General features: G+C 37.3%; 1 protein-coding gene across 1 annotated transcript; it reads right to left on the minus strand.

Annotated features, from left to right (window-relative positions):
* Nucleotides 1-1529: 1529 nt before the first annotated feature.
* Nucleotides 1530-14578, minus strand: c18h1orf198 (chromosome 18 C1orf198 homolog). The gene is made up of 6 exons (XM_059356772.1): nucleotides 14245-14578; nucleotides 13316-13366; nucleotides 12551-12676; nucleotides 11729-11896; nucleotides 7136-7492; nucleotides 1530-4015 (listed from the first exon to the last, which is right to left on the minus strand). The coding sequence occupies exons 1-6, from the start codon at nucleotides 14548-14550 to the stop codon at nucleotides 3959-3961; spliced, it is 1065 nt and encodes a 354-aa protein (XP_059212755.1). The 5' UTR covers nucleotides 14551-14578; the 3' UTR covers nucleotides 1530-3958.
* Between the last annotated feature and the right edge of the window lie 2334 nt (nucleotides 14579-16912).

Genomic DNA, 16912 nt, shown 5'->3' on the forward strand with positions numbered 1-16912 from the left:
CCCCCGGGCCTCCAGTTGCCCATCCCTGATTTAAATAAATGACTAGTAGTTGTACATGTTGCTGAATGAAGAGGGAAATAGGACAGAGAGGAGGGAGCAGGAGAAGGACTCTATTTTCTTCATAATAACAGTCAGACAGTGTAGCTCCGGTAGCCCTGGCTACACGATGCTAAACTTAACAAGGTACATTATGTATGAAACACAGAAATGCTCTTCCTTCCTTAAATACTCAGTGTGGAGCTGCTCTGGGCCCGAGGGAGCAGAGGAATGAGGTCTGGTGTTCCTAAACTGGGCCAACGCGTTGTTCAACCTAACAGCACAAACTTTCCTCTGAGCTCCGGACATCCTTCCCTCCTCCTTTTCTAAATGGCATTTTGGATCTGGTAGGAATTACAGCTGGAGGAATTGATGTCATGGAGCTGAGAGGGAGGAAGGTCAACAAGAATGCAAACAAGCAGGCAAACAATCACAGACTGATGTTGCACTTGTAACCATAACAGACGCTCCTGATGCTGGTGGTGGTGACCTCCTCTTTTCCTCCCTGGAGAAATTCACCAGAAACTGTACTGAAACACGTGGCCTGCATTTAATCTGGGAGATGTAATTTGTGGGTTTGATCAAAAGCAAAAATGTTAGGAAACAGCACTCAGTAGGGCTGCTCCGTTATGAGATCATGATTATTTAGCGTGGTTACTCATTGACTATGGCTATGCATTGGTTTTACTTTTTTTTTTTTTTGTCTTTTTATCGGTTGATTTCCTTCAACTTTAAATATAATTCAACAAAGGAAAAAAGAGAGAAAATATTTAAAAAAAAATCATAATTATAAAAAGTGTTTGTAAAATATGTAAACATTTAAATAAATATAAAATATATTTTTTTAAATAACAGAAAAAAATAAAATATTCTACAATTTTTTTTAAATTAAAAAAAGGTATAATTATATAAATATGTATAGATTTAAATAATCTAAAAATAAATGAGGTAAAAAATAAATAAGATCAACTATCTTCTAAGATGAATGCACTGCCTTAAATCTTAAATCAATATATAAAAATAACAAAAAATAAATATAAAAGATATAAAATATACAATATAAAATATATTATCTAAAAACGAATTGATCAAAAATGTAGTGACGACATTGTATGATGTAAATACTCCTGACATGATAACTTTTGCTAATTCATGTTGGTAATCAGTTAAACTATGATGCAGTATGCCATGATTGGAACAAATATACTTGTCATTTTATGTGAATATATATTTAATTTTATTTATGTATGTTTTAAATGTGGACCCCATCAAAAGTAGGTCCACTTTAGGGTCAAGCTAATGGGGATCCTTCTAAATAAAATAAAAAAATAAAAAATGTAGTGCACTATAACCTACTGAAGACATATTTACATTTTGTTAAACTTTTAATAGAATTTCAGATTAAAATTAGTTTAATTACCCAGGCCTAGTACTCATTATAGGATTTGTCTCCAAAAACCTTAAAAACACACGAAACAGAAAAAGACAAGAAACAGGTTTGACTTTTATTTATTCACTTCCTTCCAATCCGTGACCTCAAAATGCATGAGTGCAATATACATGTATAGCATAAGATACAATCAGCAGATAAATATAAAATTCAGTAAAATAGTACTCTAGTCATGTAAACTGGATTTTAGATCTATGACACAAGTGGTACAAATTCACTACTGCCTGTTTATCTAAAACACATTTGAGTGCGTCTTATCTTCATTATAAATGCACACTACCTTTGCTCAGCACTAGTTAAGAGGTCAAAGGTGACAGTTGGGAGGGTTGAGGTGGCAAGGAAGTGTTGGCGGTATGCTAAATCCATACTGTAACAGGTTCCCACGGCAACCCGGACATTCAGCCCACAAGTTTTCCATGAATCCGTTTTTTTTAGCACTTCCATAGTTGTTTCAGTTTGGTTTCCACTTGCTAAAAACCACCATCTAATTCAATGAGTGTGTGAAAGTTGGAAAATACATTCTGCTATTTTTCTGTCAAGTGATGCAATGGTAAAAATTCCATGATATTCCAGGAATTCCACAACCAGTAGGAACATTATGTGTAGCAATGTGGGCCAGGACTGCAGTACTGAGCACTACTTTAACTCTAAAACTCTTATAGGAATATATAGGTATGTATAAATAAAAGCACATTGGAGAGCGAAATCTTCATAACCAAATAAACAAAAAACATAAAAAGATAGATGAATTTTCTAGTGTTTTGTGAACATAAAAAACGGACATGCTTACGGTACCCAAAAAAAATATCCTTGCTTGTTGCATTAGTGACTAAATCGTACATGTGAAGGCAGCCAAGTGACACCGTGACTGTGCATTCACACTAAAAGCATCGTGATCAACAGGTTACCAGAGTTATCAGGTGTAAGTCTAGTAACTCTGGGGTCCATTAGGTCCTCACAAGTCCACACAAACCCTAAGACCCCTATGGGTTTGGATCTATACAGTCTATGATTTTGATCCACAGTTTAACAGGTGAATAAGGTAATAATCAGTTCCTGTTCTATTACAGCCATTCTCAGGTCTGTTTAACATTATGTGTAATACCTGAGCGGACCTGAAAAGACCCAGCAGCAGCACTGATCATGATGCAGGTGCTGTGTGCCTGTGTAGTGTAACAGCAACTACAAGGAAACTGCAAAGTGCAGTTTCAATGATCTGTGCAAGTGAGTTCCCCTGTTCGGGAGGTGACAGGACAGAGAGCGGTCTCTATTGTGCTAGATGTAACAAAACTGCAATGCTGATTCTGAACAATGAGTTTGCCATCAGTCACCGTGAATGCAAATGCAACTGGGAAATAGTCATCAGGATCAGAGATGCTGTTTCAGTCAGCAAAACTTGATGTATTTGACCAACTTTCTTGGCGAGGACGATAAATGATAATGTGTCAAAGCCAGGCACAGGAGAGAAGGCGACCAAAGTTTTGTTTTGACAACTTGTAAGTCAACTTTAACATCAAGTTAGCTGTGAAATTGGTGCAGTCAGGTCTTTGTCAGGGTTAGGATGACACATTTCTAGGTTCTGCATGGGCAAGTGATACTACCTTGTACCTTGTAAAAGGCAGGCTTGTGTTTTAATTTGCAGTTCTGTATTTCCGTCAGTATTATGACATCTTTATGTGTGTTTTCTGATTAGAAATGAGATATTTTGGTACTCTATTTTAATATCTTAAATCAAGAATTGAGTGGTAGCACATTTAAAAAAAAAACATAATCCCTATCAAATAATGCTCATTTGCATTTGCAGAACCACTAAGTAGCATATCTTGATAAAGAGCAGATATGGACAGAACACCAGGGCCCAGCTTTGAATCAATAGACGGGTCCGGATAGTGAATTTCTGGGTCTTTTTTGAATGGCGGATACATTTCTGGACCTGTGAAGACCTCTAATGTAGACCAGTTAGCAAACGTGTATTTGAAAAAGCATCTTTGTATTAGTCTTGGCTGATAAAAACGTACTTACTTTATCCCCCAGCCTTCCTATTTCTTTTTTAAAATTTTATACAAAAGACTTCAGGGTACAAAGATGACAAAACTATCCTCGGGGAGCAGTTGCAGCCGTAGCTAGCGCTTAAGAAATTTTGCGATATTATATTTTGATGCAGTTCCAAACTCTTGTGCCGTCTTTCAACCAGGCTGATGGCAGTGTGAATGCACAGTCGGGGCAGGGGAGGTGGTGTTCTGCAAGAAATCTAAGAGGTTCAAACCTACTTGGAGAGGGAGAGGGAACACCAGCACACAGGCAGTAAAATAATGTCTTAACAAGCCACTGAAGATAATTACAACTATCTAATGTGGAGACTGGTGTCTGTTAAATCTAGACGTGGATGTCTGTAGTCATGGCAGTGGGGTCCTTCTTCAGAGTGATGATGAGGATGATTCATTCGTAGCGGTGACTGGGCTCGGCTGTGGTTTACCAGTTGTCTAAGAAGTCGAATCCAGTCTTCAGGATGTTGCTGCTTGTGTTGAACTGAGGGAGACAGGGAAACACGGTTCAGTACATTTCAGACGTTATTAGAAACATTTATCGTTTTATTACTCTATATATACACTATATGACCTTCAGGGTTGATATTGGACCCATTTAATGACTTTTTTTATTGGATTATTCTTATTAAACTTCCTTCAGCCAAGTCTATTATATTACTATTGGCTAAATTTAGTATTATTTTGTCATTTCTGTTTTTGCCATCCTTTTCTTGTTAGTGTGCTTTTACACCCAGCCTGCTCAGTTTGATTTATTTAGACTGGTGTGAAAGCTGTGAATCAAACTCTGGTGCAGACTGCAGACTAAACAACTGAACAAAGGCTGAAAAGTTTGGTTTGGATCGCTTCCAGTTTGCACTGTGATGCGTTTCGTTTGTGGTATGAGGCTAAAAATAACAACCACAGGACTGTGTTGAAGCTGGTGTGTGATTTAAGCTTTACAATTATCAAATGTGAAGAAATGTCAAAGAATCTGTATTAGTAATTTATATTATTCAAGATGAAGTGAGTAAAAATGATTTAAACATCGGTGTGCTTTGCTTGTGCTTTACTTTGTGTATTTTGGCAGTTTTGCAAGAACAACTGAGTGTAACATAGTGGTCACATAATAACTGCCCATCACTCAGCTGGTGTATGCAGTTTTTTTTAGTCACTGGGCAAAAATCCCACAATAACCATTCAGCACATTGTAATTCAAGTGGTCTGAGAGAAAACTAGACTTCTGCACCTCCTCTTCACTTTGTTTTCAGGCTTAAGAAAATCTAGCCTGTGACGGGAGACTATGACCAATCAGTTCATTTCAGATTTCATTTCTGTACGAATGCAGATGTGTTGGCACGTTCATTTAGATGGTGAACGATTGATTCAATGGTGGAAAATCGTGCAGAAAGAGTTGCTATTCCAGCACTGGTAACAACAACCACCCACATTGCATCCAGCCCAATTAAGAAAGTTGGACTTATAAGAAAGAAACTCAGGCTTATGGCTATGGTTAATTCAAGTTCATATTTATGTAGTTAGCTAGACCTTCAAATCACAGTCTGTCATCTCAAGGGGCTTTTCAGGCCACAAGTTTGGAAAGAAAACAGGGCCGTCATTCTCAAAGAGTTGCTGCCATATAACCAGGGTTCATACACTTTAGCAGTGGTCAAATTCAAGCATTTTTCAAGCACTTTCAAGCTTTATACCTGTTGTAAATTGCATGTTTTAGATGAGTACTCACAGACTAAAAGGGGGAGATTTCACTTAACCATACCAACAGTGATGGTATTACACTTTTAGGAGGAACGGTCTTCATTTCAGATAGGCTACTCATTATTTTTACATTGAACATGTGATTATCTATAGTCTATAGATGAATATAGTCAGATTGCAAGAGAAATACAGTAAGAATTTCAAGCGTTTACAAGCACTTTATCCAAAATCCAAGCACTTTTTAAACCTTGAAAATGCAACATTTAAATTCAAGCATTTTCAAGGATTTCAAGCACCCGTACGAACCCTGTAAAGCAACATCAGGATCAAAATCTAATCCGGATGATTGAAATGAATGACTAGTAGTTGTACATGTTGCTGAATGAAGAGGGACATCAGACAGAGAGGAGGGAGCAGGAGAAGGACTCTATTTTCTTCTTAACAATCACCAAAGCTGCCCAATGAATGACTTCCACGTCAGTATATGACCTAATATTTACATATCTGTCAGTCTAAACAAGAAACAGACCAAAACTAAAAAGCCATGATGTATATTGTTTCTATAGACCAAGTGAACTGGACTATAGGGGTGAATGCCACTTTTAGAAAGCTTAGACAAGAACCATTGCTGTTATGCATTTATACATTTTGGGCTCAACAACAATGAGCTTCATTTTAAAATTTTCTCTGTAGACATGTGGAAATTGATTATAACATTTCATCCATCCAAGGTTCATACACTTTTTCAGATGTCAAATTCAAGCACTTTTCAAGGACCTTACAGTTGTAAGTTGCATGTTTTAGATGAGTACTTACATGCTAAAAGGGGTAATTTCACTCAACCATACCAACAGCGATGGTATTACGCTTTTAACAACCAAAAGTACAGTTTGCTAATCTCAATATTGCATTTTTTTTTCATTGAACATGTGATTATCTATAATCAGATTGCAAGAGAAATACATTAAGAATTTCAAACATTTTCATAGCCGGGGTATACCCAGACTGCCTTGCGCGCTCGAATTTAATTTTGAACCTCCATCCAGTCTGGCAACCAGAGAGGTTTCTTAGCCCTGTTTTAGGGATCCAATCACAGAGCGGGGAGGGACGGCAAGACGATGACGCGTACTACTCTACAGATGGAAGCTTGTAGTTTTCTGGATCCAACATGGCTGCTGCAGACGTGAAACTCTCTTTAGCTGTAGACGGTGTTTTAAATAGTTTAGAGCGAAAGTTGAAAGGCGAAAGGTCTCTCAGCGGCTCCGCTGTCCCCCGGCTCGGAGCGAGATCACCGGTAGCGCCGGCTAGTGGCGCTACGTAACGCCGAGCCGGCGAGACCGCCGGTCACCGCCGGTGATCTCGCTCCGAGCCGGGGGACAGCGGAGCCGCCGAGAGATCCGCAGCAGCTTGTTTATTGCCCATAAAATCAGTGGATGTGTGTGGCAGAATGACATGAGGGGGAATAAAGTGTGAAAATAAATAATCTTGCAGAAAGCGAGAACTGGAGAAGCAAAGCAGCAAACAACACTCTCTCACAGACACACACACACCAAACATCCATTTCTGTTGCTCTACTATGTCATCTGGTATAACTGATCTGATTGGCTAAGAGCTACCTACAGACGCTTTGATAGACATTCTAAGCGTCCAATAAACGGCTCTGGAGGATCGTAAACCGCACCTCCTCTACGGAGAAATGAACGGCAGGTGTCCAGACCTAATCTCAAATGAGATTTGGTCTGGTGTTAGCCAGGCTAGCATTTTCAAGCACTTTATCCAAAATCCAAGCACTTTCAAACCTTGACAAAAAAACATTAAAATTTAAGCATTTTCAAGGATTTCAAGCACCCGTATGAACCCTGTCCATCACTGCTGCACTTGTCAACTATCACTCTGTTTCAGGACTCACCTGGGCAAAGGTAGGGCTGCCAGACGAGTCCTCTTCCACTTTCTCCACAGTGGCCGGGTGGTGGGAGGGCTTGGACATCATGCTGGAGGAGAACACTTCATCCGGGGTGTTGCTGACGGACGGCAGGGTGCTCTGAGATCGCTCCCATCCTGCTACTGACGACGACACGCTGACAGGTGGTGGCGGGTTGGGCGAGATGGAGATGGACGCTGGTGTTGCACTGACAGCGACGGGGATGGGGGGGTGGGGAGCGGGAGGCTTGGGTGCTCGGTGCTTGGTGGGCCTGGTAGGAGCTGGAGCTGGAGCTGGAGGGTGGGGCTCTGCTGCCTCAGGCTCTTTGGAGGGGACAGAAGTCTCCTGGAGGAAAACAGGAAAGATCTTTCAGCTTTGTTTGCATTATACAGATTGTTGGAGCTATTTAGTTCTTGTTAGTATTTAGTTGTCTGTTTAGTTTATTTATAACAGGGGTGTCAAACTCTGGCCCGCGGGCCAAATTTGGCCCGCAGTATAATTTTATTTGGCCCGCGAGGCAATACCAAATTATTATATTATTATTGTACTATAAAAGCTGACCCGCCGGTATTATACGGCGCATTTACCGCTAATACTAGATTTATTATTGTTATTTTATTTTTAAATGTATTAACCTGTTGAAAAACTTTATTTTGATATTTAAATCAGAAGGATGCAAATAGAAAAGAGGCATAGGATTTTTATTTAATTTTTATTTAATAAATGAATGACTGATGTGTTTTTTATTTGAAATTTGATTTTGCATGTCTGCACTATTTAGTTATATATTGTATGTTTATAAGCGTTGCTGGTTCCATATTTAATGTTAAAGCAAAACATGTTTGGTATATATTAAAAGGTTTATTTGTTCAATGTTGGCCCGCGATTTTATTCATTGATTATTCATTCATTATTCATTTTGGCCCACTGTGTATTTGAGTTTGACACCCCTGATTTATAACAATGAGTATCGTTTGATTATTCTAGACGTTTGATTTTTTTTTTTTCAAACTTCTCTTTATTGGGTTTTTTTCTTTCGTTCACATACAAAAATAAAGAATGTACATGTTCATTTATGCTTAAAATCAACACGAAAGAGCAGAATGATAGTAGAAAAATAAAAGCAATAAAAAAAACCCCCCCACAAAAACAAAAACAAAACAAAACAAAAAAAACCTAGGTGGAGTCAAATCAAATATCAAAACAAAAATAAGGTTTACAAATAAAATAGATTTAAATATTAATAATACAACTCGGAGGATGTCAGGTTTTCCAAAATTTACATTTGTTAATTTTTCACTGGGTTATATTTAGTATAAACGTTTGATTATTTTGATAATATTTTGTTTTGCTAGTTTATTGTTTAGTTTAATCATCATTTTTGTTTAGCATATTTATTTTCCATGTTATTTTTGTGTTTTATGGAATTTGGGTTGGCACCATGGGCGCCTGATGTTATATAGGTAGGTGGGTAGGCAGAGGGCCGTCATGAGACATGAGAGAGGCAGCAGGAGTCATGTTTCTTTGTTCTCTTTGATTGCTTGCTCGCAATGGATAAAATAAACCTTTAGGAACTAACAATCATGCATGGACTTCAGCTTCTTTGCCTGCTTACACCACACGCCCATGGTGCATCAGTGGCATTTTGATTAAGCTTGTTTTAAGTTTAATTTTGTTATTTTTTCTGACAAAATTGCCACTATACAGATGTTTAACCCTATAAAGCCTGAACCATGAAATAATTGCCAGAAAATTCAATTTTTTTTAAAACCGAGTGCTTATTAACTTGCTGACGAATTTAAAAAAATAAATAAATTGCATATATGAATTCTAATTTGTATCATATTTGATACATCAGGTCTTTTTGTGCAATTTGTTGCTCACAGTTTGTTTTTCTTGAACTAACAAAAACATCAAACAACAACATTTTTAACTTTTCCTTTTTCCTCAAACATGCAAAATACATATTTTTTCCATATAACACAACATCATACATCTGCTGATATGAAGTTTTTTAATGCAGCAATGACTGATCCACTCGTGGAACCTGCATATCATTTTTGCTACATCTGGTATTTTTGTGCAATTTGTTGCTCAGTTTGTTTATCTTCAACACATGTATACATCAGGTTTTTGATGATGTAGAGGTCTCAAAAATTACTGTATCTAATATGATACACTTGGCTTTATAGGGTTAAGATAACTGTAAGCTAAAAGGTACAAAAAGAACAAATGTTTTAATTTATTCGAGAGACATAGACTGAAACAGGGGTTGTAGATTTGTTGAAATCTCCTTTATGCTTCTTGTATGAGCACAGAAAGCTCAGTAGGTGGTTGATGAGGCCAGTGATGTTGTGAGCCACTCTGCGCTGCCCAAGCCGCGTCCCTGACCCATTTACCTCATAATCTATGCTTTCAGGGGATAGATGCTATTTTTTCCCCGATTATGCTACATTGTGAACAAAACCAAGCTAAAATTGGCAGGAGAGCTAGTTATCTGTAAGCAGCTGGTGGGCCGAGTCCAGCTGATTCTACCAGACGCTGCTGAGCTGCGTACAGCTGCCTGTGACCCCGTTTTGTTTAGTCTTCCTCACCGCTTCACATTCTTATCAAAAGCAAAGCAAGAGATAGCCTGCCTGATTTTGTTCATTTTTCCTTAACCCATAAGAACCCAGACCTATTTATCCTTGAAGAAACATTATGGGGGATATACCACAGACCAAGTGGACCACATAGAACACATTTCTGATGTTTAAAAAAAAAAACAAATACTACCCCTAAATGTCAAAGGTCTGTGATGTTTACATATACGTTACATTGGGCGTTTATTGAATTCATGTTTATGATATTTCTTATTTTACAATAATTAAACTAGACACCTTTTCTGCTTACAGAAACACAAATTTGCCTTTTTCTTTGCATCTCTATAACACATATCAAAATTGTGACAGGATAGGATAGGATTATTATTTGTTTATATTTGGTCAAATGTACTTTAAATTGAACAGCAGAGCATGTATTAATTTAAAATAATTCAAACAGGGAAAATAATTGAGTGGCCTATTACCATTTTTGTTACGGATATGTCACAGCGATATTTTTGTTGCTTGTTTTACATTTGTTCAGGAAATATGGTCAAAACAGGTTAAATGCAATAGAGGACATTAACGGATTAGAATTTTTTTTAATGGGTTTAAACTTAGCCTAGTAACAAAAAATAATCTTTTTGAAATTAGCTATTTTTTCACATTTCTGTTTCCAGTCACACCCATATTTTGGAGAAGTCACTTCTTGTCACAGTCACACAGTCTTGCTAAGGGACTTAATGAGTTAAGGTGAAGCATAAAGCTGTATATGGGAGATTCTTGAACATTTAAAGTGTTTGTTAGACACGTGTCACCATGGGTTCTTATGGGTTAATATAATATTTATGCAGACAGAGCTAACTCAGCTAAACACAGCAGGAGAGATAGTTTCTCTTCAGGGGAACATGAGGAGTTAAACAGTGAGCTGCAGTTTAATGTGGCAACAGGAGAAGTTTACAGTAAATAAATGTACTGAAGTACTTCAGCTGAGCTAAATGTGTCGGTAAAAGAGTTTGGAGTTACAGACATTTCACATCAGTGTTTATATTTTTACAAAACCTGAAAGTAGCCAGATACATTTACTCCTGTTCTGTACTGAAGTACACTGATATTTATTGTCCGCTGTTATTGAGAACAAAGTGCTTCACACAAACTAAATATAAATTATAGCAGTTAACTCAGATGTAATATGACTTTTTTTAACCTGTATCTTTTAGTGTCACTTTTTCCTGTAGGGCCAGCAATAAATTTCAAACTAATTGAATTTTTTTTTTTTTTAGTTTACAAATAACTTTTCTTTATTTTCTTTTTTTTTTAATTTGTTTGAATGGAGTCAAATCCATACAATTCATTTCATCAACATTTAATGGTGTTTTCATTATGCCAATACCAATTATCAATTATAGATGATAATAACAAAGTTAAAAAACATCCTTTTGATTGGTTTGATTTGGGACAGTTTTCATTCATTTCAGGAAGGTGGTGAAAAAACTTAGTTTCAAGCCCTGGGGCTGTCTCAGTTTCCCTGGAAACCACTCAAATGACCACCTGTGGGTCCCGGGGACTTACTAAATTGAAATCCTGTCAACATCACTATGAGGCAGTGAAATGCAACATCACAGCAACAATAAATGTGCAGTCAAGCAGAAAAGAAGAGCAAATTAGAGCGTTCAGGAACAATCTACACTTCATTGTTTCCTTTTTTGACTGCAAATTGGCTGCATACACCATCTGCTTCTCCGACACTTGTGGCGGCTCCGCAGATGCCAGATATCTCCGCTTCAGGCTAGATTCTATTTCAGGATTCACAGCCCGATAAGACAAGTGACAAGTGTTGGGATGGGTACTTGCTTTCAATCTGTTGTTTGTTGAACATTATGCAGACAAGAAATCCACCGCTTGAGCCAAAATATATGATCTAAACTCTTTGGCAGCAGCTGCTTTAATTGAAAATGCCTCCAGATGGTGAGAAATAGAAGAAGAGTTCATTGCTCACCTGTCGGAGGTACGAGGGGAGGGGTTTCTCTCCTTTCTCGAGGGATTTGATTTGGCTGGGGGTTAGGGACTGGAAGTCGGCTTGCTCTCCCTCCAGCCTGGACCTCTCGGCGCTGATTTTCCAGAAGGACGACTCTTCTTCTGGCTTCCGTCCCTCGCTGACAGACACCTTCAAAACCACACAATAATACATTTAATTTAAACAGTCTCAAGATCAGGGCCTGCATTCATCTTTCTTGGAAAATTCCTGCTTAAATCTTCAGACAGAAGCCTCTTTTACAGAGATTATGCCAGCTTCGCTTTTTTATACCAAACCAAACAACAATGTGTGCTTTTAGATAGCGTGCCAGCATTCTGGGAGCAAAAAGAGACATGACAATGTGTGGGCTTCTAGTATGTTTGTGAGTCACCCAGCCTGCAAAAATGTACTCTAATCAACCACCCGAATTCCTACTGGAGATACGTACCATCCAAACAAGCCAACAATGCACTATTTATGGATTTAACGGACTGTTTGTGCAGGACAAAAACTCCTACCATGTTGCTCTAAATATTTGAGTGAACTGTTGATAACAAGTTCAAGTTTCAAGGCTCAAAGTTGCTTTGACAAATCAGTGCAATACTTGATTTTTTTAGCTTCAAACTATAGATCCTCTTCTCATGTTTGCACTGATTTAACACAGTCCGGTAAAACTGTGCATTCATATAATACCAAGGAAAGCCTGAAACTACATCTCTGGTAACATATAAAGTATTAAGAGTTTCTTATCCAACCAAAACATAGAAGTTAAAACAAACACAGACAGTACAGTCCTTATCATACCTTTGTTCCTGCTGTACTCTTGCCAAGCTGGTTGGAATGAGGAACCTTTGCAGCCTTTGAGTCTGCCTGTGAGGCTGAGATCCCCTGATCTGCAGGGCCTGACGACAAGCTGAAGTCCAACTGGCTCTGAAAGATGGGAGCAACATTTCCAGGGTCAAGTATTAAGACAATAACACATCCACCAACTTGTAATTACAATACAAGTCCTGAAATTTCAGTAAATGTTCAAACAGCCATGCCAAACAATGCCTGGGTTTCAAATGGGAGGATTTGTGTCTGCCAGATAAAACATGATGGATGTCACATTTGGCTCTGGGGACTTGTGATTAAATACTTTCTCAAGCACTTGAAAGTATTTTGAGCTTTGAGCAAAGTAAAAGTACTAAAACCACACTGTAAAAACACTATGTTCTTGTAACAGAGCATTTTAAAGTCCTGCATTGAAAACATTACTAAAGTAAAATTATGTAAGTACAATCAGGAGAATATACTTGATGTTTTGAAAGTACTAAATGTAGAAAAGTCTAATACTTAATGGATAAATTATTAAGATGACATTTAAAAGGAAAAGCAGCAGATCCTCATATACGTGAAGCTGCAACCTTGTTTTTTTGCAGGACAATTGACAATTCTAAAAAATAGTTAGTACTTAATTTGTAAATTAACTAGTAACTAAAATAAACAAATAATAGTGGATAACAAAGTGCAATATTCTTCCAATAATCACTTATGACAGACTCAATAACAAATCCTGAATATATTTACCTTTGTTTCCCAGGAGAAGGGCGCAGAATGCTCATCTTGCCAGGTAATATCCTAAACAGAAGCACAACAGTGTAGTTAGAGAACACATTTCTTTCTTGACATAAAAAAGTGATGCATCCTATGCTATATTTAGCACAAAGGCTAGCATACATTATTTACACTGTTTCTCTTGTTTACCCACATTATGGGAAACCCTGTATCCAGCCTTACCTAGTCGAGATAGTCTATCAAACATAATACTGTGTCACTGTTAGGCTCTCTAACTATATGTTATTAACTGAGGTTGAAACAAAAATGTATTTGTTGCTAGTTTTACGTATCAGGTAGCCACTATGCTATACACTTTGCTATGTTATTAATATTATTATTATTATTATTATATATACTGTTGCTGCCATTATTACTATATACTGTAATATACTACTATTATTATTATACCGGCCTTACCAGCCTTATTTATTATTATTATTATTATAACTATTATTATTATATATTATATATCATATTATTTTACTAATAATTACTTTATGTATATTTTTCATTTTATTTCTATATTGTTTATTATCTATTATTACATATTATATTATATATAATATATACTGTACTATTATTATTATTATTATATACCGTCTAGTCACTATAGCTTTGTTGCCATCATATATCTATCTATATATATAGATAGATATATATCTATATCTATCTATCTATATATATAGATAGATATATATCTATATATATCTATCTATATATATAGATAGATATATATCTATATATATCTATATCTATCTATCTATCTATCTATGACGTCTACCTACATATTTCAACGGCTGCGTGACGTGGCTGGTTAGCAACCATAACAACACCGGCTACTCTGACCCCTAAAACACTCACAAAGCGATTTAATATGAATTAAAATGTGGTTTAATTACCTCCTCGCCGAAGTGAACTATCTTCTGGCCCGTCTGAATGAGCAGTTTGGGGTAACAGAGCACTTCTTCTCGCTCCACTCTGTGCATGGCGTACCGGGCTCGGATATGTGGATCCATCATCTCGTTGTCGATCGCGCTGTCCTGCTCCTGCGGCGTCATTTTCTCCCAGGACGGGCCGTGCTTGGCTTTGATTTTCTCCCTCTCCTGCATTATTTTCTTCGCCATGGAGTTGATGGAGGAGAAGTACTCGAACTTCTTTTCCTCCATCCTGTGGGCGTCGAGCCCCGCTATGGTCGCGGCGGCCATCTTTAGTGAGCAGCTTCCAGCTGTTGTTATTGTGAGGAAGAGGAAGCTGGTGTTCATCGCCGCGTGGGCGGTGGGCGGGACATCTGTCAGCGTGACGTGATGGACAGCAGTAATCCGTTGGTGCGTCAACAGCGTCATCTAGTGGTTCAGTCAGACTCTGGCTACTGCACTACATCCATATGACTGTACAACAGTCTATGTGTACAACAGGTTGGCTTATTATACTTCTAGGTTTTCCCAGTTACTATGAAAAGCCATTAAGCCAGTCTATCTATCTATCTATCTATCTATCTATCTATCTATCTATCTATCTATCTATCTATCTATCTATCTATCTATCTGTATATCTGTCTGTCTGTCTATATATATATATATACACACACACACACATATATATATATATATAAATAATTGTTATTTGTATAAATAATATGCAATATAAACTATTCTATTTTTACAGTTTTTACATTATATTATACAATTTATATACAATCACTGTGAGCCAATGCATCTAAATTTGGTTCAAATTTGGTTGTGCATTTGCTTATGTATAACTTCAATGCCAATAAAGTCTGTCTAAGTCTAAGTATAATATGATAATAATAATCATCATCATCATCATAATTAATATCAAAGACTAGCTATAGGAGAAGGCAATGTAACAACAAAAGGCTAAACAGTGCGGCCAAACGAAGGCAAGACAAAATAAGGGTCAAAATACTTTTAAAAGGATATCAGACAAAATAAACAAATGCAAATAAATATTCATTCATTCATTACCATTAACCGCTTATCCGCAATCGGGTCGCGGGGGGCTGGAGCCTATCCCAGCATCATTGGGTGAGAGGCGGGGTACACCCTGGACAGGTCGCCAGACTATCGCAGGGCAAATAAATAGGTAGGAGCAATATATACTACAAAGCAGTAAAAATGTACTAAAAAAAAGAGGGAAATAGTTAGCCTACATTTCAATTTGTATCATCAATTAATTACATAGATACATGTATCTTTCATAAATTCATTGATTATCATCACGTGATGTAATTCCATATATATTTGCCTCATAACTATTTTTTTCTGGATTTATTTTCATATTTACTCATTTCATTTATTTAATCCTTTATTTGGCTGTAATGGCATATATGCTGACGTAACTGACGTTAGTGACGTAAAATACCTGTCCGTTACTCGAATTAATCTGCAGTTCCATTTTTCTGCCACTAGGGGGCAGCGGAAACAAGAAAACCGTTGGCTATTAATTAAGGAGCAACAATAATCAGCTGTCCTGGTCATCGGAATGTAAGTCCATACACACACAGTTTATTAATTAAGCTACTAAATACTCCACTATATGTTTACCAGCTAATGCTAGTTGCTAGCATATTGTTATTATTTCAATTCAATTCAGTTTATTTACCAGACTCATGTCGAAAAGCCACACAAGACAGGACAGATAAAAACAAACAAAACAAGACAAGCAAACAAAGAATAAAAAAAAATAATACAAGAATTGAAATACATACAGACATTTCAGCCAATATACTCCCAGTCTGGATGTGTACCTGGAGTAGCTCACAAAGGGGTTTGAGAGTACCACCATGGTACTGTTGGTGGACTCATCCACACATTGCATAAACTTAAACATCAAATTTCTTAAAAGTGCTCTCAGTGTGCTAACTCCTACAGATACAAACATCTGACTAGCACTCCCTCCTCTGGGAACCTGCAGTAAAATTATCATTGCATCATTGTAGGCAACTTGTAACTTCTGCATGCTGGATTTTTTGTAAGGAGACCACAGATGGGCAGTATAGAGTGGTGTGCAGTAAGCTTTGAACAGAGCACACACTTTAACTTTAGTAGAACAGCAGCTAAACTTACGTGCTATGGTGTTTGCCTGTGCATATAACTTACAACACTGTCTGTATATGTCATCATCATCATTCATATTATCTGCAATATTAGATGTGTCTGTCAACTGTTGCTAACTGTCTGTTATTTTATACACTGAAGGACGAAAATGTCAACTTGGAGGGAGGGAAGAGGAAAGATGAACCTTTCTAAGGAAAAAAAAAGTCAACATCAGAACTCCTTAACAAGGTAAAGTCAGTCACAGTGATCTCTTTAGAGGTGTTTTGGCTAAGAAGGCTAACTATATTAGTAAACTGTTGCTTATCCACACAGGTAGATAACAAAATTTAACATTCACTTGTCTGCATTGGGAGACCCCAGTTCCTGTAAATAATTTCAAGAAATGTAGTTGTCATTTTTTCCATATTGGCCACTAGGAGAGAAGCAGACCTGCGAGATAGTTGGATGAAACTTACATTAACTTAACTGCATAATTCATAGTACACTGTAT

This window comes from Centropristis striata, chromosome 18, assembly GCF_030273125.1.
Source record: "Centropristis striata isolate RG_2023a ecotype Rhode Island chromosome 18, C.striata_1.0, whole genome shotgun sequence".
In the NCBI taxonomy this organism is placed as follows: domain Eukaryota; kingdom Metazoa; phylum Chordata; class Actinopteri; order Perciformes; family Serranidae; genus Centropristis; species Centropristis striata.

Coding starts and splice junctions, on each gene's coding strand:
- c18h1orf198 (XM_059356772.1), bottom strand. CDS start 14,550: ATGGCCGCCGCGACCATAGCGGGGCTCGACGCCCACAGGATGGAGGAA. Junction 13,367..14,244: donor TAGTTCACTTCGGCGAGGAG/GTAATTAAACCA, acceptor GCTTCTGTTTAG/GATATTACCTGGCAAGATGA. Junction 12,677..13,315: donor CCTTCTCCTGGGAAACAAAG/GTAAATATATTC, acceptor CCCATCTTTCAG/AGCCAGTTGGACTTCAGCTT.